At 39.3% G+C, this 24425-nt stretch overlaps 1 protein-coding gene across 4 annotated transcripts in view; it reads right to left on the reverse strand.

The window, feature by feature from the left end:
- fam13b (family with sequence similarity 13 member B) overlaps positions 1-24354 on the reverse strand; it is a 60053-nt gene extending 35699 nt beyond the window's left edge. For all 4 annotated transcript variants that reach the window (XM_061079363.1, XM_061079364.1, XM_061079362.1 and 1 more), the window contains exons 1-6: positions 24077-24354; positions 6884-7034; positions 5702-5905; positions 2379-2591; positions 828-1005; positions 164-308 (exon numbers count right to left, since the gene is read on the reverse strand). In XM_061079363.1, the coding sequence (XP_060935346.1) occupies positions 164-308; positions 828-1005; positions 2379-2591; positions 5702-5867 (702 nt within the window). In that variant the 5' untranslated portion in view covers positions 5868-5905; positions 6884-7034; positions 24077-24354. The remainder of the gene's footprint in view (positions 1-163; positions 309-827; positions 1006-2378; positions 2592-5701; positions 5906-6883; positions 7035-24076) is intronic.
- Positions 24355-24425: the final 71 nt, after the last annotated feature.

Raw genomic sequence — 24425 nt, forward strand, 5'->3', positions numbered from 1 at the left:
AAGTTAATTAACAAAATAATTAATAAAACCACTTATTCTTTAATGTGTACTATTTGTATATTACCAGATATGCAAGCAGATAGTGATTCACAGTATAAGAGAAAAAGAGACAGAGTGATTGAGAAGATGCAGACATGGGGAGACATGTTGAGATGAGCAGTACCTGTTCGTTGATGGAGCTGTAGTCGTTGGTGGTGGAGACATCATCGTCCTCTGAGTCAAACAGGCAATCCTGGTTGTCCAGCAGCTCTGCCAGGACTCTGCTAACAGTCTCCTGGTCCCGGAGGTCCTCTCCTTCTGATGATAGACTGCAGATGGAGGACGAGAAAGGGTTGTGTTGTCTGTGCGATGCCACCTATTGAATATTCAATAATTCTAGTAGCTGAATAAACGTCTGTGAAAGTGCTTATGTGTTTTGACGTATTTTTTACACACATGGATGCTTTCTTGATCATTGTAAAATGAAGAAGGCATAGCAGTACAGCTGTCGGTCCAATCTGTGGCTGTACCAGCTGCAGTGTCACATGTGAGGCTTCAGTGAAATCAATTTCTCCAGCACAGCAACACTGATTCCTTTTTGTTGATTTGATGATATGGGCCAATTCGAGCTAGATGATTTTATTTCTAATGCATACATTTGAAGGCAGTTCTGTTGCTATAAATTATGACTTCACGCTCATACATAGTAATTTAAACATCAAATAAAAGCTAAATAGATATTCTTGCCTGTCTTCTGCACATAATACTTGATAGTTTAGCTTTTTTTTGCAAAGGCACAGTGATAGTGTTAATCAAAATTATGAGATGGCCCTGTACAGGCGTCTTACTGGAATATGTCTGGCCCGAAGACGGCGGCCAGCGCCCCGATGTTCCAGCTCTCCTGCTGAAGGGACGCCACGCTGGCCAGGAAGCGGCACAGGAAACGCAGAAGGCCGTAGTTCAGCTGGGGAAGCTGCTGCAGCAGGTACTTCAGGTTTCTACACAGCTCTTCCTCACTGCTGTAATCTAGGGATGGTTCAAAATAGACTCGTGGTTATGATTAAACATGCAACTATTAGCATGCTCCTAACCGCCATTGCACATCTCTAACTCACTGTTATTACTGTAAGCTGTTTTACTGCAAAAAAGGGTGTGGGTTTATAATTCCCATTAGCACCAGTGCACATTATACATGCCGCACTTAATGCTGCTACACAGGTTTTTTATGACTGTGTGTAAATTATACTGTTCTCCTTTGTGTTCTTTCTGTGAAAGTATGACACAGTTGATAATGTGTTCAACGCTCTGAGGTGAAATAACGTGAAAGAGGATATGGATTATGGACCGAGTAATTCCTGCTGTAGTTCAGTAGTCCCATTATAGAATAAAGTTAAAAATGTATGACATAAAATGGAGAGCCTGTAAAAACATTACTAATGCTGCAATCTGCATGACAGCAACAGTAACCACCATCTACATTAGAAGAGGATTAGAGCAGATTATCTCTCATAGAAACAAATGTAAAAAAAGTAGAAACAAGATTAAAAACGAAGAACGTGGGAAATTTGGAGAGGTCTATTTCCACTCCTTATTTTGTTGATTGCTTCATCTGATTTTGGTCAGAAGAACCATTAATGATATATTCCAAAATACCAGCAATCAACATCTGTGTTTCCCATTGTTTTAATTAGGAACCCAAAATAAATTATACTTCCCCTAAAAACATTAAAGATCTTAAGTTGTTTGCTCTGTTGCTTCGTGGAGCTGTCTACAGTGTTCAATTGTTGACACTGTCACATTCTCTTAGAAACACATAGACAACAGACCATGCTGTCATAGATGGACTAGTGCCCAAACAGACAACTCAAGAAAGTTACGGTTTTTCATGTTTTCCTGCATAGGCTGCCCCCACAGATAAAAAAATAATTCTGAGAGAAACTCTGATCATGATTATCTTTTCTTTGTTTTTACAAAAAAATGCCTATAACTTAAGAATAAATAACTAAGGCAACTCAAAGAAACAGTAGAGGAAGAGATATCCAGGATAGAGAGATAGAGAGATCCACTGTACTATGTATACTCAGCTTAGCTTGGATCTGTCTCCATAGTCACAATCATAACATGTTAAAAAATGTAATACCATCTTTAAGAAATTCCAAAAATGAAGAACAAGAGTGTGTTTCACTTCTATTTGTGTGCCTTGGTATTTGGTCAGATTAGGCCCTAAACAGGGGATTTACAAAACCATCAAAGTTCACACCAAAGGGAAGCAAAAATGGATCAGTATCTGCAACAAGCACCCGAAAAAATAGTAGTGGACACAAAGAGAGTGGGGCGAGTGTGTGGAGAAATATACATAAGAGCATTAGAGGTGTATAAGAAGTCCCGGTCACACACACCTTGGTGTAGCTGTAGAATGTGTCCCTGTATCGCTGTTGGAATAACGGGCTCAGGAAGCTCCTGAAGGAAGAGCCGCAGCAAACTGACCGCTGACGCCAGGTCAGCCTCCTTCTCCAGCTCCACCTCCTCACCACTGTCATAGCGCTGACGCAGCCAATCCACACGCTCTGCGTTGCCATTAACCAGGAAGAGCCCCTCCAGGTCCAGATGACCTGATGATAGAAACGGCAATAATTACTTAGTTATGTATTAATACTTGGAATACTGTTATAGTGTACTTTTGATATTTAAAACTTTGAGCTTGGTTTGATTATTGAGGCAAAATATGTGTTTGTAAACAACCAGGACAGAAAGGTGGGGAAGAACGAGAAAGAAAACTGAACAAGTTGGATTTTTGGAACTTTCATAATAGCTGACATGTCCATAATCATTTGTGTAACAAACTATCTGTTCACCTTGCAACATAATGTTGTGTTTGTATTATGGATTGTGTTGACACATGAATCCCTTGCAAAACATGTGTGTGTTTTTCACAGCTCTGAACACTACTGTTGGTACTACAACAATTCTTGGTCGGATTTTTACAAATTTAAATAAATGGAAATTTAGAAGAAGATTATTTTAGGATATTTGCACCATATACACTTTACCCAACTACAGACTTTTTGGGATGGATAACAAAACTGTTGTTTTTTATGTCTTCACTAAACGAAGACATAAAAAAAAAAACTAATGGTTGAAAAACACAATAGGCAATGCTTTAACACGTCAAAGTGGTAATATGTTGTGACTCAAGGATTCTGTAACGCCTGCCTGGTTAGTTCTTCTTACTCCTGTTCACCGATTTCTCCTCTGTTAACATTAGGGACACAACGGGTAAGAAAAACTAAATTCCTTTTTGTATCACAATGTCAAGTAGTGTCAACAATGTCCACAGACATATTTGATTGACTGATTTGATTAAAACACTGCTCAGTCTTGTGGAACAAAACAAAATATCTGCGAAAGCATTTAGTCCTTGTCCAAACAATGTAAGGAATTTAATCCGTCACAGATGCCAACGCTTTGCTCCGACACACCTTCAGGTGCTTTATATTTTCCATCTCGGCCTTAACATCCAATTACCTGGTTAGCTCATTTTCCATCACCCTGCTTCTACTCAAAATCTCCAGCTTCACACACAAGTGAAATAAGAGACAGTAAGACCTTTTCACTGGCTCAATAACTTCTGGACTGGCAGTGCTGCTGCCAGCAGAGCCCCGGGGGATTAGAGACATATTACATAACCTCATGTGGACGAGCAGTCAAACAAAGCACCGGCCTGCTTCGCTGGTCACTCGAGGGGACTCGAGGTGAAGCTTCCTTCCAACAGTTAAAGAAAAGAAAACACTGTCTTGACAGCTTTGACAAGAAAATGTCCTGACAAAGAGTTTTCACTGCACAATGCAGGAAATTAGAAAAGGAAGCTTTCTCTATTGTTTGACTTGTCAATGTAGATGGATGTTAGAAATCCTTTCTTGATGTACTGGTTTTCCCAAGCCCAAGGCCAATGATTACTCCTATACAACACGCTCTAATTACTTCCAATGATATATAGATGTATATGTATCACTATGGTCTTGTTGACATGTTTGAAAGCTTTAAAACTGAAAATTAATTAATACTTTCATCTTCTGGATGCTTTTCTTTATTCAATTATTTCTGTAAATAATTTATTGACTTTCCACACGTTTCCTGCATCTTATGTAAGACAGAGAGTAAATATAAAAAAAGATTATTCTACAAATGGATCTTTGTGTGCAATGAATGTTTTTGAAAATGAGATGTTAGTCAGTTTGCACATACCAGAGAAAATTAGATTTAGTGAAACAAGATAAACAAATCCAAATGACTCATTACATCTCTTCACGGTTCACACCGACAATGCATCTCAAGGCACAAAAATGTATCACAGCATTTAAAATAAAAATTCTGATGTAATGTTACCATTACCAGCCAAACACAAACAACTTCTGGCATTGGTTTGTGAATTTTTTTGGTTGATGACAGTCAAAGTTGCCAATTTTATCCCTCTCATCTGTCAGAACAAAATGTCTGAAACTGAAACCTAAAAAGCTTAAAAAGAGAATGCCATAAGACTAACAACCCTGCTCTGCAAGGACTAAAGAGAAATAATCCAGGGGGGATGTGGAAAAGGTCCAGGACCAGTGTTATTGGTAGCTTCCTCTCTCCATGGTTAAGCTCCTCTGTTTTGACAAGTGGATCTGCAGTTGACAGAATGGTTATGTAATGAAGGGGGAAGCAGACCGTGTCTGCCGGTGCATTCAGAGTTCATCTTATAACATAAACTATATCTTTGATGCAAGAGCAGTCACAGCATATCAGCAGTAGCTGTGTGTGTGTGTGTGGCAGCCATCAAAGCCATGTTTAGGCATATTGACCCGTAGATTATCTAAATGTTTTTGTCCCTTTTTTCAGAGTCAAAGTCAGAGACAGAAATAGGCGTTTGGACTGTATTTGTTTGCTAAGAATGAAGCTTTACCAGTTTATCAGCCGTTTACTCCACCCTCTCTCGGTGATCACGTTAAAACCGGTGTGTCATTGTTTTCATTGTCAGCTTCTATTGGAACATGCATCAACTAAATATGTTGGAATGTACAAAGCAATAAGATCTGCAGTCGACAGAATGGTTATGTGATGAAGGAGCAAGCAGCCGGTGCATTCAGAGTTCATCTTATAACATGAACAATCTCTCCCCTAAAGACATATGACAGCCATGGCAGGTGAACAGTAGCTGTGTGTGTGTGCGTGTGTGTGTATGGAAGAAAGTAAAGGTAGTGATGACTTATAGCAAAATTCCAAACATGAATGCTCAAAGGTTCAACAGCATTCACTATGGCTCAACAACACACAATGCTAAATAGTCTGTGCAGACACAAACATCAATAAAACATAGTCCATGTAAAACTTATCAAGTAAGTTAGTAAGTTAGTAAGTATGTTAATAGAAAAGAACCTAATCAAATAAAAGTTGCCATAATAAAACCATGTGTCATGAGGTTTCATTCAGCATGAATAACTGTATATTCTCTGCAAGAATATGATTTTATTGGCATAATCAGACAATCAAATGTATTGGTATTGTTGCACTGATACCCAAATACTTTGGATTTGTGCATTCTGATTTACGGCAGTGATTCACATACGAATTATTCCGGGATATTGACTTGATATTTACACTAATGGGAAAAAGCTGAACATTTTGATCTTTGTATACGTTTTGTACTGTCTGTTTATATTGTCCGTTTGTGTCCATCACTCACCATGTTCCTCGATGTAGTCGACAATGTGTTTGACCAGGGCAGGAACCTCGTGGCCACTTATTGTCTGTGTGTGAGACACCTCCTCCAAAGGGACACCAAAGACCCGTGTGGTGCCGGCCGAGCTCCCGCCCTCATTGCCTGGCAACAGAGACACGCTCTTCCTCATGGCCGCCTCCTCACCACGAACCCGCCAAGACCTCACGTCTTTGAAAAGAAAGGGGAAAAAAGCAAAGGGAAGGCAATAAGACAAAAAAAGTGAGATTGGAGGATTTAATAAATAAGAGCTTTGGTGAAGGATGCAGACAATTTGATTTAAGTGGCTTCGAAGACTGATCTGGGATTTTTATATCTAAGATTCTTATTTCAGATGTGTATTCACTATAAAGTGAGCAGCAGCTTTGCGGACAGAAATTCTTTGTTGATGAGAGAGGTCAAGGATGGATTGCCAGATTGGTTTCTGCCAGAAAGGACAGCTCAGATAACTGTTCTTTACCAATGTAGTGAGCAGAAAGGCGCCTAAGAATTCTCAGCACATTTAGTCTGGAGGCTGATTAAAAAAACACATGGGCTTTCATTCCCGTCAGGCAAGAACTGAAATCTGAGGCTGCAGTAGACACAGGTTAACCAAAACTCTAAAGTTTGTGAATTTACCACAGCCTATCTAAGTGCTGTGGCTGACTATGTGTATCCCCTTATGGAAACAATGTACCTGTCTTCTGTGGCTGCTTCCAGCAACATGTCATAAACCAAAGGTAATCTAAAGCTGAACATGACAATGAATTCAGAGATTTTTTGTGATGCAATCATGTCAGCAGGGAGCAGAATCTTACACAAATATTTCACATCTTGTGGAATCAATGCTAGTAAAGATTTAAGGCTATTTTAAGAGCAGAGAGAGACTCTACCCAGCATTTGGATTTTGTTAATAATGAACAAGTTCTCTGAGTGGGATGCTAAAGTGTCTGAGAAAAGCAAAAGTCTACAGGCCTAGGATTACATACATAGTGTATGACCAATCAATGTTTGGCCATACACTAGTTTTTCTTTTCCAACCAGTTTGTCAACTTGAGTGAGACAATACCTCAACTTCACCTGTTGCAGTGTTTCCACCACTGCCTCTGTATCTATGTGTGTGTCTGTATATATGTGTTTGTGTGTGTATGTGTGTGTGTGTGTACTCACCGTGCAGCAGTGAAAGTGTATCCTATCCTCTCCTCCCCTGGCCAGAGAACCACTGAATCATCTATGGCTGCTTCAGGTTGTGGCAGAAGATCAGCCGGTAGTTCCTCATTGACAGACCGCAAATCCTCTCGCAGGACTATGTGTAGCTGCACTGAGGACAGACAGAGAGGAGAGAGAGTGCACAGAAAAGGAAAGGAGATGAAGGCAGAAGTGAGAGGGGAAAAGTGTGAAGGTGGAGACAGAGTTGAGAGAAAAGAAAACATGGATTTTGGTAAGTAACAGTATTTATATAGTTATAAACATCTCATAACCTTTTGGAATTTCTTCTGATTCTTCTTTTTGATTTTGAGTCAAAAGGATTCTTACAATTCTTTATATTATTTCAGCATAAAATTAAAAAATTATTGAAAGAACAAAGTACATTTATTTTTTTAATATACAGCAAAACATTTTGAATTTTGAATTGAGCATTAACACCAACTCTACAACTTAGAATAATAACAGACCCCACCATTACAGACACTAGCTGCAACATCATGTGGGCACCACAGATAATTACTTCCATGCCATCTGTGTAAACCAGCAAGTTCAGTTCTTTTGTAAGGCAGTCGAACGCAAACTTTCTTTCAACTTGGACGACAGAATAGCCAACTGGCTGTTTGAACATGTCCAATTCACAGAAATTCAAATATCAACAGAATGTCCAAGAAAGAATTACAAGCCGTGCTGTTTAACACAAACACACGCCACTGCATCTGAAATAAATTAGAGATTATACAATGAAGGGTTAAAAATGCCTGCTTATGGCTCTTTCTCATAATAGCTCCAGGCTGTTTGCAACAGGACGATGCTAACCCATATTCTAAACAGTTAATTAAAGCAACTGCAACTGAAGGTATAAATGCAACGAATCAAGAAAACACTTTGTAAACCACAGTCAAAATACCTTCTCACAAACTGATCACCGGAGACACAAATTGGGCCAAAGATTTAACCACAAAGACGATGAAGTGAATAAATGGAATCGGATTACAAACGTCCTCAAACTTTAAAAGTCATATAGTTGTGGGAAGACACAAATTAGTAATAAAACATATTTTTAGAAACGAAATGTGTCTCAGAATAAAACCCAATTAAAACTTACAAACGTCTCAGAAAAACTGAAGCTAAAGTAATTCACTGCTAAAAAAGTATCCACTGGATTTCTCCTGGTTTTTGTTTGATGGACCTGTCCTCCTGTCCTTCCATTTGCTATGCTCCCTTTTTTTTTTACCTTCATTTCTTTTGTACCTTTCAATTCCCCCCTTTTATTTCTCTCCTCTCCTTCCTCTCTAATCCCATCCTCTTACTTCCAGGCTTGAGATGTCAATTTGCCCAAGAGTCAGCTGGAGGACTGAACACAATAATTAAACTAACACAGACGAGGCTCCAAAGCTGAGCCGGGGTTTGTGTGTCCAAATACATGTCTGTGCATGCCCATCTGAAGTTAACTATCACTTTGAATCAGACTGTGGGGGGCGGGCGTTGTCCATGTTAATTGTGGCCACTTCAGAACATGTATGTGCATTGATGTCTTAAGGTTTCCATACATGTGAATATGTATGTGTGTGCTTGATGAGTGTGTGGAGAGTGAAAACGTGTTTCTTGCTCAAAACAGATCGATCATTTGAGTAAGGGAGAGAGAAACAACAGGTAAACTATGTGCACTCATGTTTGCTTCAGAATTTGTACACGTCTGTAGTGTGGATGAAGACAGATTATCTCCTTTGAGTTTGTCCATGTGGGAATATGGTCATGGTAAAATATTAACACATCTCTTCTGAGAGCATTACAAACTCGGGAAGACACTGAAAAACCAAACAGATGAAAAACCAAAACTGAGGATAAAGTAAGAAAGAAAACTAAATTTGCTAGAGATAAAAATTTAGTTTAACTCCTGATTATCAAGTTAATGAGAAATTAATTAGAATTTAACTTGATATTTTAATATATAGAAATGTAAAACTAAAAAGTGTGCCGGAGAAAATTAATGAAACACAATGCAGATGCAGAGTGAAATTCAAATGTAGATGAAAACAATCACTTCAATCAACTTCGTGCTGGTCAATGCAAATCTGAGCATATTTATACAAGATTGGTTTTAGATTTTGTCTGAATTACCGTTCCGATTAGAAAAGCTGTATTTTGTACAGATTTAACACTCACATTAAGCAGTAACGAGCTGGAAAGGAACAATGGTCTTTAACAAGCACCAGGTTGGCTCTGGATGAGCTTCACACTCATTCCCTTCTCCTCTTACTGGAGTAAGACTTGCTTTTCTACTCCGTCCTCCCCTCTTGTGTCCCTTTCTTCTTTCATTCATCCTCATGCTGCATGTTACACAATCCGTCTGACCTACTTAAAGACGTTCTGCATCACCTCTACGTCAGGAGGAGCAGAGTAGAGGTGAGCGGAGTTAAGAAATACACAAGCTCAGAAAGTATCTGTTCCTTTAAATGTTCCCTGCTCAATACTTTCAAAGGGCAAAGGCAAAAGCATCTTTCTTTACAGAAAGAGTTAGATCAATAAATCATAACAGTATCCGAAGCTCTTCAAACAATGCTCTATCAGATAACAGGGACAAGTAACAGAATTTGTACTAATTATACTAACTAATAAGCACGTTTTTAGAGAGTTTAGGCAAAATCACATGGAAATAACCCCTGTGCCACGGTTTGAAAGCTATAAACTCAAGATACCGTGATACATGCAGTGCTTTAAAAATTACAGATCAGGAAACAGTTATTTAAGTAAAAGCAAGGTGTTAAATCATTAATCATTCGTTATTGTCCTACATTTTTATTTGGTATTAAAATTAAATAATATATATATAAAAAAATATCTGAGTCTGACTAAGCCCTTGTACTAAAATAAACAGTTTAAATCCTTTTTTGGGTTCATGTAAAACTTAAATCCTGGCCATGACCTTTTAAGTACAGTAAATGTTATTACCAGTTTTGTGGGACAGTGCTGATTCAGAATTACAGCTTTTAGCGGAAGCCACCTTTCTCTGTCTCCAGCTCAGTGGCAGATGTGATTCTGAACCAAACGCTTGTTAAAATGGTTCTTTTATCAGGAAGATCATAAAATGGGCTGTCAAACTTTTACAACCAACAGTTTTTATATTACTCTTACAATGTTACGATGGTTATGCAATATGTTACGTGCAGATGTATATTTCCAAGGTCGATTGTGAATTCTCACATCTTAATAGTTCCAGACACGAGTGAAACCCCAGCAGTGATGGTGCAGCGCTGTCGCCAAAGCAACACAGAACAAAAAACATTAGGGAATTTTTTTAAAAGGGATAGATCAGACAGAAATGAGCTCAGGCAGACTTGTCTGCTAACCTCATCATGTTTGAGGTAAAGAAAAGAAGGTTCAGATTACGCTTTCCTTTTTCCTTAAAACCACAAGCTGCTTCGTGAGATTTATTCATATGTAACCTATATATTCATATGACTCACTGCTACTCAAACAATATGGCAGGAGTAGGCAGGTTGGACTTTGTTTTATCAGCATGCGGATGAAGCCGAGTCCCAGCTTCAAGGAGTTTGATCAGCATGGTCATTACCTGAGCTTCTTTAAGGGAAGGATCAACCTTCTGCAGGTGTAGAAAATAATGAATGAAACTTGTGCCTGCCTCCACCATTCATTTCACAAGCACCACCTTGGTGCACACAGCTGAACCTTGAGATTCAGTTGCATATGAATTTGTATGAACCTGATCTGAAATGTTTGCATGTCCCACTGGTCATTTTCTTTTACCCTCTCACCTACCAACTTATTCATTTTTTCTTTCAAATGACCTTGTAAAGGAATAATATGGAAACACCTTTAAGTGATCCTGTTTTTTTTTCAGTAACCTGAAGGCTAACATCCTTCACAAATTTGAATTACCTCCACCAGGGAGCTTATGTTTTCACCCCTGTCCGTTGGTTGGTGTGTTTGGTTTCAGCAGGATTTCGCTTTAACGACTGGACACATTTCCACGAAGCTTGTTGGAAGGATGGGACGTGGGGCAAGAAAGAACCCAAAAGTTTTAGACTGGATCGACGGAAAGGGGCAGATGCAGGGACTTGTTTTTTGTCACTTTCTTTTACATTGTGAATTAACTAATATTTGACCTTATCACCAATTTCTCAGGGAATAATTCATGGATCCTGATGAAAAAAAAAGATATTTATGGGATTGATATCTATATGTGTCTATGCTGCTTAATTTAATTAAGTTGAATGTAGTGTATGGACTCTACTGAGTGCCAACAATATGTTGGTTATTCAACTCCAGTACAACTGCAGTTTTCCAACTTAACTTTCAGTGTTTTCTTTTACTTAGCATCAGTAAATCTGGGATTTGGGAGTATTATGTTTGCTCACAAAGTTAGCAGAGTCCTCTAAAAGGCATTCTTCAGCCTCTGTTCTTTCCAAAACCTACTGAACTGGTCCTGTTAGGGTATAAGCCTCTTTAAAAGCCAGAGAAAATCCAGCTTTTTGTGCTGAAATTCTTGTGTTGGGTCAGAGCCCTAAACACTGAAACAAAAAGGTACAACAAACCAGAGCATTTTGCTTTCAGCAAACTGAGCCACAAGAAAATCTACAGCACTTTGTCAAATACAATAAAATAATGATGAGTCTCAATCTTTTGACTTTCTAAGCAGCACAGTACCATGGTGCATACACCTTTAACCAAATGTGGCCCTGCTACTGCCAGGGTCAGCACATTTGTTTTATCAGACGGATGAGGACCATGACAGTGGAAGATAAGTGAACTCAATGTTCCCAAAGCAGGGCCTCGTCTGCTAACTGACCCTAAAAGGCCTCTGTGGCAAGGATTTGGTCAGTAATGGAACAGTCTAGAATAGCTGTCTGTGTTTCTTTCTGTCCGTCTCTGCGTCTTAATCCCAGCTATCATGCTTGACGGCCTCTTGCTCAACAATGAGGTACATTGTTAGGAGGGAAAGTTAAGACAGTGCTTTTACAACTTGAGGTCCACATGGGAAAGAGGATCGAGGAGAATATGAGACCAACACCGTGTACAAAAGTGAACAAGGGGAGACTCAATTAAAAATCAAGACAACATTATTCTGAACTTTTCTGTGTTCAGAATAATGTTGCTCTTTGTTGACCACTCACATGCTTGCACATTATTGGAAAAATAATTTCTAAAAATGTAAGCCTGTTTATGTCTTCAAAGTCATGGGTCTACACAGACTTCATGGTTTGATCATATTTCATCGTCTTATCACAAATTCCTTTAGCCACACCAAGACACCTAAACCAGTGCTGGTTGAACCTGTAGTTGTCAACTACAACAAATGTAAAAGAAAAATGATACTTTACAATAAGAATGTAATTAAGAGCCAAAGGGGATAAAGATAAACTAAAAAATCTGTTCCTATCTTAATTAGCAAATGCAACAGATGAAAAATATTCACAAGGTCTTAAATAAATAAACATATTTCCTCCAACTTACATCATTTCAATCTCAAAAGCCGGAGCTCAAAGCAGTGAAACAGTTTGTTAACTATAACGGAACAAACTGTCATGGTCAGCTTAAATCCATAGAAGTAGAAAAAAGGTCAGAGAGCAGGAATCTGAAGTTAAAACTGACCTGACTCCCGCATCAAAGTCTATGAACCGCAGGGGTAACAAAACAAATGTGAATAGAATGTATTCAGTTATTTGATATATCAGTTGCAAAAATCCTAAAAATAAATGAGAAAATACTCTTCACAAGATCAGGGTTTTTCTTGCATAGAGGATTGCGAGGTGGCCGTGGTGCTCGGTCATCGAACGCAAGTGAAAACTCAGACTGTAAAAACAACAGAATTTGCAAATTTAAACAAAGTATGGAGAGCCAGAGGAGATGATAGGACGCTCTCGGTTTGGCTCGATTGGGTTGACAGTGCGCTGCACAGAGAGGAACAGTAAATTACTGACAGAGCCAGTAAAAACTGTTTTTATGGTCCAACATGTATGAAAAGACCCAGAATGAACTCTGCAAGCGGACTTAGTGGAGCTCTGAAAGGCTCCCTGGGTGTCTGCCCCGGGCCTGGTACACCCCACACCGGCTCAGTTCTACCCCCACCAGGAAAAACAATGATGATAAACCCTGATCTCCAGTTTATCTGTTTACTCAAAATCTTTAAACGGCAAAACAAGCAATACCTCTGAGCAACGGGTGAACTTAGTGAACTCTGTCCTTTGGCCTAAAACTCATAAAACCATAAATGAGAGAATGAATATATAGCCAAAATTTAGCTATCAGGTCCATTCCTCACACTGAGATCCCATGACCATGACACTGAGCGCAATTTCCTTTTACTCTGCAGTATAGGCATGACCTGGCACATTCAAATAAGCACACACACACACAAACACACACACACACATACAGACCAAGTATGCAGAGACAAACAGAAATGAATCTCTTCCCTACATAATTACACATGTAAATTGAATCCTTATCTTCCGTGTCATAAATGTGACAAATGACAACACGACAAGGCATTTTAGGGTCATATTATATTCAAAGACTAAGAGACTCCAGCTCCTACAGCAGCAGTTGAATAATATGTTATGCAGCTAGGCTTGCAAATGTCTTCAAGACGATTGCATTACGTCTTTTTGACTCAATCAACAAAGCGTAACCTGCAGGATTCCCGCAAGCTCATGAAACATGTCTTGCTGCCACAGATGAAATAAAAAACCTCTCCTGACATTTTTACTGCAGAGTTAGACCTTGGACTGAATCATCTCCTCAATCAGGCAGCCTAGATTTACTCGACTCAAAAATCCTGACTACAAGGGTCAATCATTTTAACAAGCTACACAATTGTGAGATTCATATCTACTTTAATAGAAGTGTGTAGGGAAACTTTTCCAACAGGACTTGTTTGAAAGAGTCTTGTATCTTTAAAGAGTGCTCTTAAGTGTTGAAATAGGAGAGAACTTTTAACTTGAAACCTCAACTCATTCACTTTGGTCCTAATGTGTCACCTCATGGAAACTGTGTTTTTTTCAAACATTAGACAGAAAGTCTATGAATAACCTTTGTCAAATGAAGCTTTGGTTTAACCTTGATGCAGTGTTTTCGTTATATACATTTTGCAGCTTCAAGCCTGATAACGCAAAGGCTTTTACTATTTGGCTTCAAGAAGTGTTGCCTGTCTTGACTGTTCCAGAAAAAATAAGAGAAGAGGATAATATGGATTAGATTAGAGGGGCAAATTTGACTAGCTAACCTTAAATTAGAGAGATTTGTATTATCCAAACCTACATCTAACCTTTCATAATCTCTCCAACCACTGATATATTAAGCGTGGACTCCACCCACTTGTTGAGACGGCAAAGGTTTGCAAGTAAAAGCCTGTGGTCTAAAGTGTCCAATTACACAGAAAGGAAATACACCTTCTATTAAAACCAACGCAAACACACACACACACACACACACACACACACACACACACACACACACACACACACACACACACACACACACACACACACACACACACACACACACACACACACACACACACACACACACACACACACACACACAAACACCTAACAAACCCTCAGGTTAGTGGTTGTAAAACTTGACCTAAAACCTGCCTGTTCACATTTTAAGCCGTCTCCTATCTGCACTGAGCTCTTCTGTTTAACTGGGGCAGTGCGCCAAAGGTGGAGACTGATTACAGGGCCAATATTGTAGCAAAACTATTTAAAAATGTGAGTAGAGTTATGTAGCTATATCTCAATTTGTGTGTGCGTTTTCCAATGAATCCTAGAATAAGTTAGCTGTATTTAGCTTTGCAAGTCTATACAGATTTCTAAATGTGAAGACCAATCTGAAAATGTGCATTAAGATAATGATAATGACAATTTTGGACTTTTTGTTTAAAAATTGAATGAAACAATTAATCGATTGCACAATGCAGGTCTTTTTTTTTTTTTTAAACAATCATTTCAAGTGCAAGACTAAGATAATTGTAATATTTTGACTTCTATTAACCCAAGCTTACTCCCAGAGTTGAATTATGTTGAAGCATGTAGACATTTTCCAGTTGCTATCGCTAAATCTGAGACAATCTGTCTCCCTGTCTCGCAATTATTACCTGCCTGTCTACGTATTTATCCGTGTATCTGAGTTAAGAGTGTTTATCAACCACACACTGACATTTTAAAGCTTCTGAAACTGTTTAGTGGTGCAACAGTTTGAATTTTTAAGGTCATTGTCATCCAAGTAAATTTGAACAAAAATAACAGCGACTCCACAGACAGGTCACATGATAGAAAATGTGTTTTGCCCTTCACCTCTAGGCAATCTTATGCATATATTTAATATTCTACTTTGAATATTAACTGTTCATTTGCTTGTCTATCTGCACCGTTTCCACAATGCACTCAAGATACATTTAATCTCATCAGTGCAGTCTCTCGTTTGCATAGTCAGTTGGTTTAACTAACTGACAAACTCACGTCTAACGGGGCATCATAAAAACTGCATTAATTCAAACCATGAAATTTTGATTTTATCTACACGCCTGAAAAATCTATCCATCAGTTTATTAATTTATATCCTTGAATAACCTTTTTAATGCATAATGAATGGGAAAATTATGAGACCAAGCCATTGAAGATTGAAAAATGTTCAGCAGCCTAAAAATGAAATATGTCCAAAAAGTTTCCATTGCAGCATCACACTATGTCACAGAAATAATTCTGTTATATTTAGACATGATTCAATTTATTAATTTACCCATATAAAATGATGAATGTCAGGATGGGAGTTAGTTTGAGGTATAAATCTATGAATTAGTGCGTAACAATTAATCGAGTTTATGGTCACAAAGTACTAATTCAATGCACTTATTATCCAAAACCTGTGGGACAGCATTGGTTTTGAAATAACGAAGTGGTTCATGGAGGCGGACATCAGCAGGTCAAGTCAGGCTGTGAGGCGAGGATGCAGACGGATGGAGGAGTAAAGCAGGAGTGGCAGCGATACGGGGAATAAAAGTGCATCAGAAAGAAGGACAGTTGAGGGAGATTATGAGAGAGAAAGCAGTGGGGAGAAAGGAAGTGACGGGAAAGAAAGATGAATTGAGGTAAGGAGAGTCAGAGCAGAAGAGAAAGAGGCAGAGATGCCAGTGTTTGCCCTTGAGTCAGTAACAGCAGCTCACTGTCCTAGCCTAGTTTAGCTGCTCCTCCCTGCCTAGCCTGTCAGTGATAAATTAATAAGCACATGTCTACAGGGGACGTGAGCTTTTTCAGGCCTTGTTATCTCTTACCCTGAAAACGAAAAGAAGCCCTCCACTTATTTATATTCAAGTAATATCCAGCAGAGCACGCCACAAAGAGATTACTCTCAAAGATTTGTCTTAATGTTAAAATTGGACAGTAGGAAAAAGGAAAGAGAAATCATTATCGCTTTTCTTTGACACAAAATTTTACGTAGCAATCATTTTCATAAATTATTAACTGTTCAGATTTTTCATTTACATATTTTATACCTGTTCTCGCTTTGCAGTGGATGAGATTATTTGTTTTTCCTATGTATTTTGAACGTAACTGTTTTTTAGACTGCTGATGAGACAAACAACAAACAACAATTTGGGCAATTGTAATGTGAATTTTCTCAGTGTAAATCTGCAAAAATAGGTAAATTAATCAATTGAAGTTGCGGCCCTATTTCAGTGTTTGCTGTTATTTGAAGACAAAATGTAAATCAAGAAAATAATCAGTAGGTGCAGTCTCTTTCTCTCTAATCTACTGCTTTTAAAAACTCCTTGGTGGCGTTTACTTTATCCAGCAAAATCAGAACAACATATAGGGCACAATTTCCCCTCCGTTAAGCCGCTAAAGGTCAACTGCTCCCACTCACTTCCACTTTCAGGGTAAAGTGTCCTTCATGGCATCTGCCATAGACGGAGGAGGTTTTTACTCCTGCTTCTACACTCCAGGTAATCCTAGTCTGCCTGCCCCAACCTTTAGTGTCACTCTCCACAGCATTTAATACAAGGGCCAACATCACACAGAAGTGCTGTTGTGAAGAACTGCACAGTAAGACTCATTCTTCACCAGCCTCAGGGACTGTGACACTGCAAAACTGCTTGGACGCCTACAGTGGAAACAAGTGCAGCTCTGTGTTGGCAACTGTGGGAGTGTAGGCCGCATTGTGTTTGGGACATTTGCATCAAGTTTGCTTGGTTGCCATCTGGGTGAACAGTCACGCAGGTTCTTTACTCTTTCTGTGGATGTTTCTTTTGATGCAATTAAACTTTAAGATTTTTTGTGGATTGCTATAAAAAAGTTTGTGCTCATAACAATTCCTCACATTAAATCTCTTCTGAAATTTTTTGCTGCACACGTTATTTTTCACAATTTGCCAAAAAAAGGCTATTTTTAACTATTTGGCCTTCAACTGATTAAAAACCCATGTCCTTGTAAATACCACCTCATGTACAAGGCTGATGTCCAACATCTGTAAAGCCTCAGTGCAGCTCTTATCGTGAGTATCCCTGAATGATCCTCTAACCTTTTTAGAGGACTTAAACTGTAATTATCTGCGTACAATTACTGCTGTTGGCACTTCAGAGGTCACATTTAACTACAAAAATGTGTCCATTGAAGTCACGCTGGTCATACTTACTGGGGAAAGTCATAACCCTGAGTCAAAGGAAGGTCTCTACTTTTACAAAGCATTGTGGTGTTTGAAGGTTTAAAAAGCAGCATTAAATAGAGGCTTCATTCAAGTTTTGTTCCACCAACAATGCTTCAAAGAAACCTACGAGAACCTATGGTGGCCTTGAGGTATTGTAAAAATGTGAAAGGCCTACTCTACAGCCAGTGTTTCGGCTCCCGTAGAAACATAGTGGGGCAACATGGATGGCAACGTGGAATAGGCCATTTCAGGTAGTCAGTTGTGGCTCAGGAGGTGGAGCAGGTCATCCACTAATGAGAAGGTCAACGGTTTGATACCAGCCTCACTCCGCAAGCCAAAGTGTCCTTGAGCAAGATACTGAACCCCAAATTGCCCCTGAAATTGAATATCAAATTATACATTTTCTCAAATGGATCTCCCTAGATCATACACACCCTTCTTTTGAAATCGTGTGGACAGCATTTTAAATTTAAACTTATAAATCCATGTATTTAGTCACATTAATGTAAAACCTCATATAAAGACACAGAAACAAATCTTCTTAGTCTGCCTGAGTGGAGCAAATTTTATTATAACATTGGATAATTACATGCTGCGTGATTCACAACACAGAACATACAGTTCACAGCATCTTCTGTGCATCGTGGATTAAGTGCGATACCAACTTGTGATACCTTAGCAGAGCCTCGTCTGTGACATTGATATGGAGCTGTATTGATTTAGTATTGAACTGTATCACCTCTCCCTCTTGCTCCGTCTCACACTGATGGAAATTTCCAGAACACTGCACGCTGGAATACGAGCCAGAAGGCTTCTGTCTGTGCTGCTTTAAAAAAGAGATCCCTCTCCATCTGTTGTCGCCATGATCTCTACAGTGGGTGCCTCACAGCTCCATGGAAGCAGCGGCGGTGGCATACGAAAGTGAGACTACAGTTAATCAATGAAGAAATCTCAAGCCTGTTGTTAAATATCATGGAGTAAACAGCCAGTATATGAAGGCTTGAATAAGACTCAATTAAGGCTGAACAAATAGACTGCACAGCATCGTGCAAGTCTTGTCATTTCCATCTGTGTGTCTTTGTGTAAACAATAGACCGACACAGCAGCTGTGGGAGAACACTGACAAATGAGCAGGCAGAGGAGCAGGCAAACAGTAACCAAGCAGACTGACAGTGCAGTTCGAAGGATCATCTCACTGAGCATACAAGAACTGACAGGTTAATAAAGCTTTTTGTCACCTTTGTTTACATTTGTAGTTTGTTTAAGTGTCTGGCTTTTCATGAGAAATTAACTTACAAGTGTTTTTGGTTGTCGCAAAAGACAAGCACGTCTGCCTGGTTTGCGAGACACACTCACAGTGATGAAGGTCAATCTCAATTGTCACTAAACTGGACAACTAACAACCCCCTTCTCATTGAGTTCTATAACCTGTATAATACATCCAGAGGGTTTTCACATCATGAGGAGACATGAGCCTAAGTTTGCAGTTTGGGTACAAACTGTTCTCGTGAGCAGATGTTTTCAAAACTCACTCAGTTTCGCTCAAAACTGATGAACTCATACCTGGAAAAACCAGCTGCAACTTCCATCAGCATCATTTCCATCTGACATCAGACGCCCACCAAGAAGAAGCACTTCCAGCCGATGCACTGGAGAAGTTATAACACTTATGGTTTAATTAAACCTATGCAATCTTTTATGTTTACCCTTTATCAAACAGCTTGTTAATATAAGAAGAAATGAAATGTCCTAATATGATATTCAAATTTGGTTATACCCAAAAGCCAAAGACAACCAATTAAGGGTAGCCTCAGTAAGGCATCTCTTTTTTGTAATTAAACAAGGTTAGCAATGGCTTTTAGTCTAACGTGACCTGAGAGGCTCCCGGACAGTGTGGGCTGGATTTGATCAGTGGGTCTGCTGCTTGAAAACAGTTTCCGACTTACCGATCCATGCCAAGCTGCACTACTGCCAAACTGATGCCAGGGAGGCTTTACTCTGAGGTCAAAGCCAAATTAATTTATTAGCCAATGTACTCGCATTAACATCAGTCTGCCTCACACCACGCGGAAGAGATTCGATGCTGAGACAGTGACCAATATCTAGCTACATGTATTTTTGATCAATCCACAAAATAAAATTGTTAAATGTAGATTTGGCTTGGCACTGTGGAAATCATAGACATACTGTATATACGTTTATGCATTGGCTACTTGTATCCAGACAAACTGCAGTTTCTCCATTTACTATTTACAACGTATTTCTTAATTTCTCTTCCGTGTATCAAAGAAACCACTCCTCTTGGAGCTTTCCCATCACACTAATATTTGAAAATATCTTCCAACAGACATACACACACTTAACCCAATGCATAGATCCTGTGACTAGTGCAGTGGTTAATACAGATTCAGGCTATGGCGTGAGTCATCTTTTCAGTCATGTGACTTTCATCACAGTGCAATCTCTCGAGTGGCTTGAGCAGATGCTGTACAGTTAGAGCTCTGGCTTTAAACTGACTGAGAACATGTCACCCTCAGATTACTTCAGCTGCTCAGGGCAGGATTTCTCCATCTGCCTTCTATACAGTGAAGCTGTTGCCTTCTGCTTCTTCAGCATGTCATACCAAATACCTGGTCAATGACTAGTGACATGTTACATGAAAGCAACTGTTATGGAACAGAACATTTTTGTTAAGGGGCTGATTAAATGTTCAATCATGTAGATGTAGCTTGCAATAAATACATTTGAGGTGATATTGCAGTAATTCAATTGAGAAAAGGTTAATAGATAAAAACGTGAACTTCAGTGGATTAAATGCCTGACAAATCAATGGGTTTCTTCAAACTGATGTCAAAAACTGTGAATCCAAAAATGTCACAGTGCAAATGCTCAATTATTTTTTGTATTGTCTGCAATGACATACTACAGATTAAAAAAAGAGAAGAAAAAATAAATATCTTGGCAGAAAAGACTACTACACACAATATCATCACATTGTCTCATCCTGATTGGGATTACCCACAAAACTATCAAGTGAGCAAATTGTGGCCAAAACGCTGATGACAAATTGTAAAAAAACAAAAAAATATATACATAGATTATAAGGAAACACACTTTTTTTCTACTTTCACAAGTAAAACTGAAATTAGTGAAAATCCCCTTTCACCTCTGCAAGTTTCGGTTTCAAATAACAAGTCTTGGTCGAGGGTAACATATTGTGAAATTCTCTTTTACAGCTGAAACAACTGGTCGACTAATCAAACAATGGTTGCAGATTCTAAATAGTGAGAATTCATAACTTGTCTATTTCCTAAAATATATTCAACAATAAATTTAGAAAATCAACTCTAGATTAACATACCCTGAAATGGTTGAAACTTTGAGCTCTGCTCTTGTCTTGTTATTTGCAAATGAAGTCCAAAGACAATCATGGGTTTTGTTGACATTTTCACACGTTTGTTAAGTTGTTAACAACACTACCAGTGTTGAAACTCATCTTTAAAGTTGACATTTATTGATGAGTATGCAACCCAATGTTGGATTTTTTTGGGTATAAATTAACACTAGATGTGAAGGAAACTACCCTTGTGCTGCTTTCTCTCTAACTTTCTCAAATAGAATACAAAACACGTGATTTTCTCTGTTATTTCAGTCACCTAATAGACCATCTCTATTTACACACTCTCCACATTGCATAACTGCCTGAAGCCATTTTTTTGGCTAAATGTAAACATGGTGAAAATAATCTGGGTTTCCAACTTCTTACTCGATACAGCGATATCTGTATGATAATTGCAGGTTATAATAGCCATTGTTTGATTCTTGACATTATCCAGTCTTACTGTAGATATGTACTTTATTAACTGACTGATTAAAAAACAAAACATACTTTTCAAACAGGTGTGAACATAACACTGGGATTAGTCTCACTGAATCTGGCAAATTCGCGACAGTGTGTGTCCAACTCTAGAGAGATTTGGACCAGAGTCGGTTTAGCTTGGCCCCTGTCCACGGTATCTAAAACAACCACTGACTGACCTGGCAACAACAATCCCACACTGCAGGGAGCTGTGTGGTTATGACACTGCTGTGACCGCTGTGTGTGCACTTGTTTTCCTTCCATATAAAAACGATGGGTGGTCCTACGTACACAGTCTTATCTCACACTGCAGGAGGCTGGAGAAGTTTGACTCTGTTGGTATGTGCATACGTGAGTTCCTTCACGCAGACGGCTGCAGGTTCAGCTGAGGTGCACCTGATGGGAGTGAACACGACATTGCCTATAAACTGATAAGGCTTTGAAGATAAATGACATTCATATTATATTTCAGCTTGGCAACAGACTTCATAAGCCAGGATTAACAAGGCGACTGGGTGTAAAGTCAACGGCATCAATCCCAAGTGTATAACAGCAGAGTGCAACCATTTTTCCAACATCAGCACCACAGCACAGTTGACCTTTACTCGGGACTGTCTATAGATATATCTGCTCGCTCTTGCACAATAACAGCTGTTTTGCTACCAAGTTAAACGTTAATGAGCCTAGTAGCTATAGGTCAATTTTTGCACAAGCCACTCAGATAAGTGAACACATCATGTGAATTCTGCAAATGAGCTGCAGCTTTAAAATTGACCTTGTTTGCGTTATTGTTGCTCAAGAGAGAAATCCAACGTAAGGAAGCTAAAACCACAAATACTGAGCAGTTATTGATACACCTTTGAATCTTAAATACGATGTCAATACAATTGAAAGTAGTGATCACTTCTGTATCTGTGCGTACAGTATATATTGTGTTTTGCAAACTCAAAGCCACATATACTCTTCATCAAGTCAGCGTGTAAAACATATGCAACAGAGCCTCCTGTACCACAAACTAACCAAGAGGACATATAGCAAATAAATAACTTCCTGTCGGTCACACTGAAAAACCCCCATCACACTTTCCTAGAGCCCAAAGTGATCTCCAAAAACAGCCTGATGCAAATAATAAAGTATAATAACGGCAATATAAATCACTTGTATTTAAGAAGAGGGAGCCAACTAATTTCTTGCTTTATTATTTTAAAAATTACCAAAGCGATCGACTGATCCATATATCAACAAATTATCTTCGTCACTCAGATCCTTGATGTTCGCAATATTTGGGACTGCATCTGTGCATCCATCTTTTAAACCGCTGATCATTAGGTCAGCAACTAACCACTTTGAACTATTGATGAATCTATTATTTTAATAACTTGTGATAAAACACTGAATAATGCATCGTTACACCTGTAATAATTAGCTTGAGTTACATTATTATTTTGTACATATCCGTCAATAATTGGGTTTAAAGATAGACAATAGTTAGATCGATAATTCAGGAAGCTGTTGACAAAACAAGACATTTAAAGAGATCACTTTGGGTTCTGCGATAGTCTGAGTATTGTGTGATTCAAAAACTTATATTAGCAGGTGAACCGATAACAGAACATAGTATAATAACTATTTAATAATTAATTATTGCTGAAACACTACCTGGTTTCATTTCAGCAGCTCAGTTCTGTGAGTGTGCACCACAATGTCCTCTGGTGCACATTTGTAATGCATGACGGTTCCTTCACTTGTGTTTATAGGCACAACATATGTAGAACAATGCGTCCTACAGATCCACAGCCACGTTATGTAACATACTGACGATTTGCATGTGCATCCTACAAACCCACGTTTCAGGGATCATGCATAACACACAGATCTGTGCATGAGGAGCCAGGGGCTTTGGTTTTGATCGCCACCGAGCCACAGAACATTCCAGCACAGACACTTCACTGTGACCGAGCACCAGGAAACGAAACTACACAAGCTTTGCACTGCAACAGGGGAAGAGAAAGAGAAGCGAAAGTCCAGATTCACGAAGCACTGGATGTAAATATCTCCACAATCCTCCGTCAGACTCCAGGTGATGGTGGAGCATCTCGGCTGCTTCGTGCAGCATCTCCAGCCAAAACCAGTCAAATTCTCACAAAAACAAACCATCGAGTCAAATGTCAGTAGAAGTGAAAGCAAGAGGAATCGTTCAGTTTGTCTCCGGGCGTTTTAAAACGAGAATAAACCCAGAATATTGATTTATTTAAGGGGCAGTTGTTCCTTCTTCTGCCACCGAGTTAGCTTTCCCGTGCCTGCGGAGGAGCTCCGATGGAACGAACCGTTAGCAGTTAGCTCCCAATTAGCTCCCAGTCAACCCATCATAAAGCCAAAAACGACATTTAACACCGGGGAAATTCTGGTGCAAATGACCACCCGTGGAAGACGTGGACCCGGGGAACAAACTAACAATTGTTTAAAAAACAAGAAACCAAACAGAGACACACACAACACACAAGCGTCTGACACAGATAGCTTAGCATGCTAGCATTAGCTGCTAAGATGCGCAGGGGGCTGGGGGTGAAGCGATGCTAGCCGAGGGAAGCTAGTCGGTCGCCCCGGGGCAGCGGCGTCCTTACCCGGTCAAAACAAGCAGCGTCGCGGCGCCAGATGCATCAATTTCTGGGTCCAGTTCTGGAGGTCGACGTCCGGGGAGACGACGGGTTCGACGGGCTCAGAACTGGAGGAGGACCGGCTTCGTTGAGGACATGGCAAAGATACTCGAAGATTATGTGGTTCCTGTTTTTCTGCTTCTTCTTTTTTCTCGGTCGCTCGACTGGACTCAGATTCCTGTTTGCAGGTCGTCGCTCGGCGAGTGTACAGACACACACAAACACACACACAGGGACACACACTCAGAGAGGACACACACTCACTCAGAGAGAGAGAGAGAGAGAGAGAGAGAGAGAGGAGAGAGAGAGAGAGAGC

Source organism: Limanda limanda, chromosome 10 (assembly GCF_963576545.1).
Source record: "Limanda limanda chromosome 10, fLimLim1.1, whole genome shotgun sequence".
NCBI lineage: Eukaryota > Metazoa > Chordata > Actinopteri > Pleuronectiformes > Pleuronectidae > Limanda > Limanda limanda.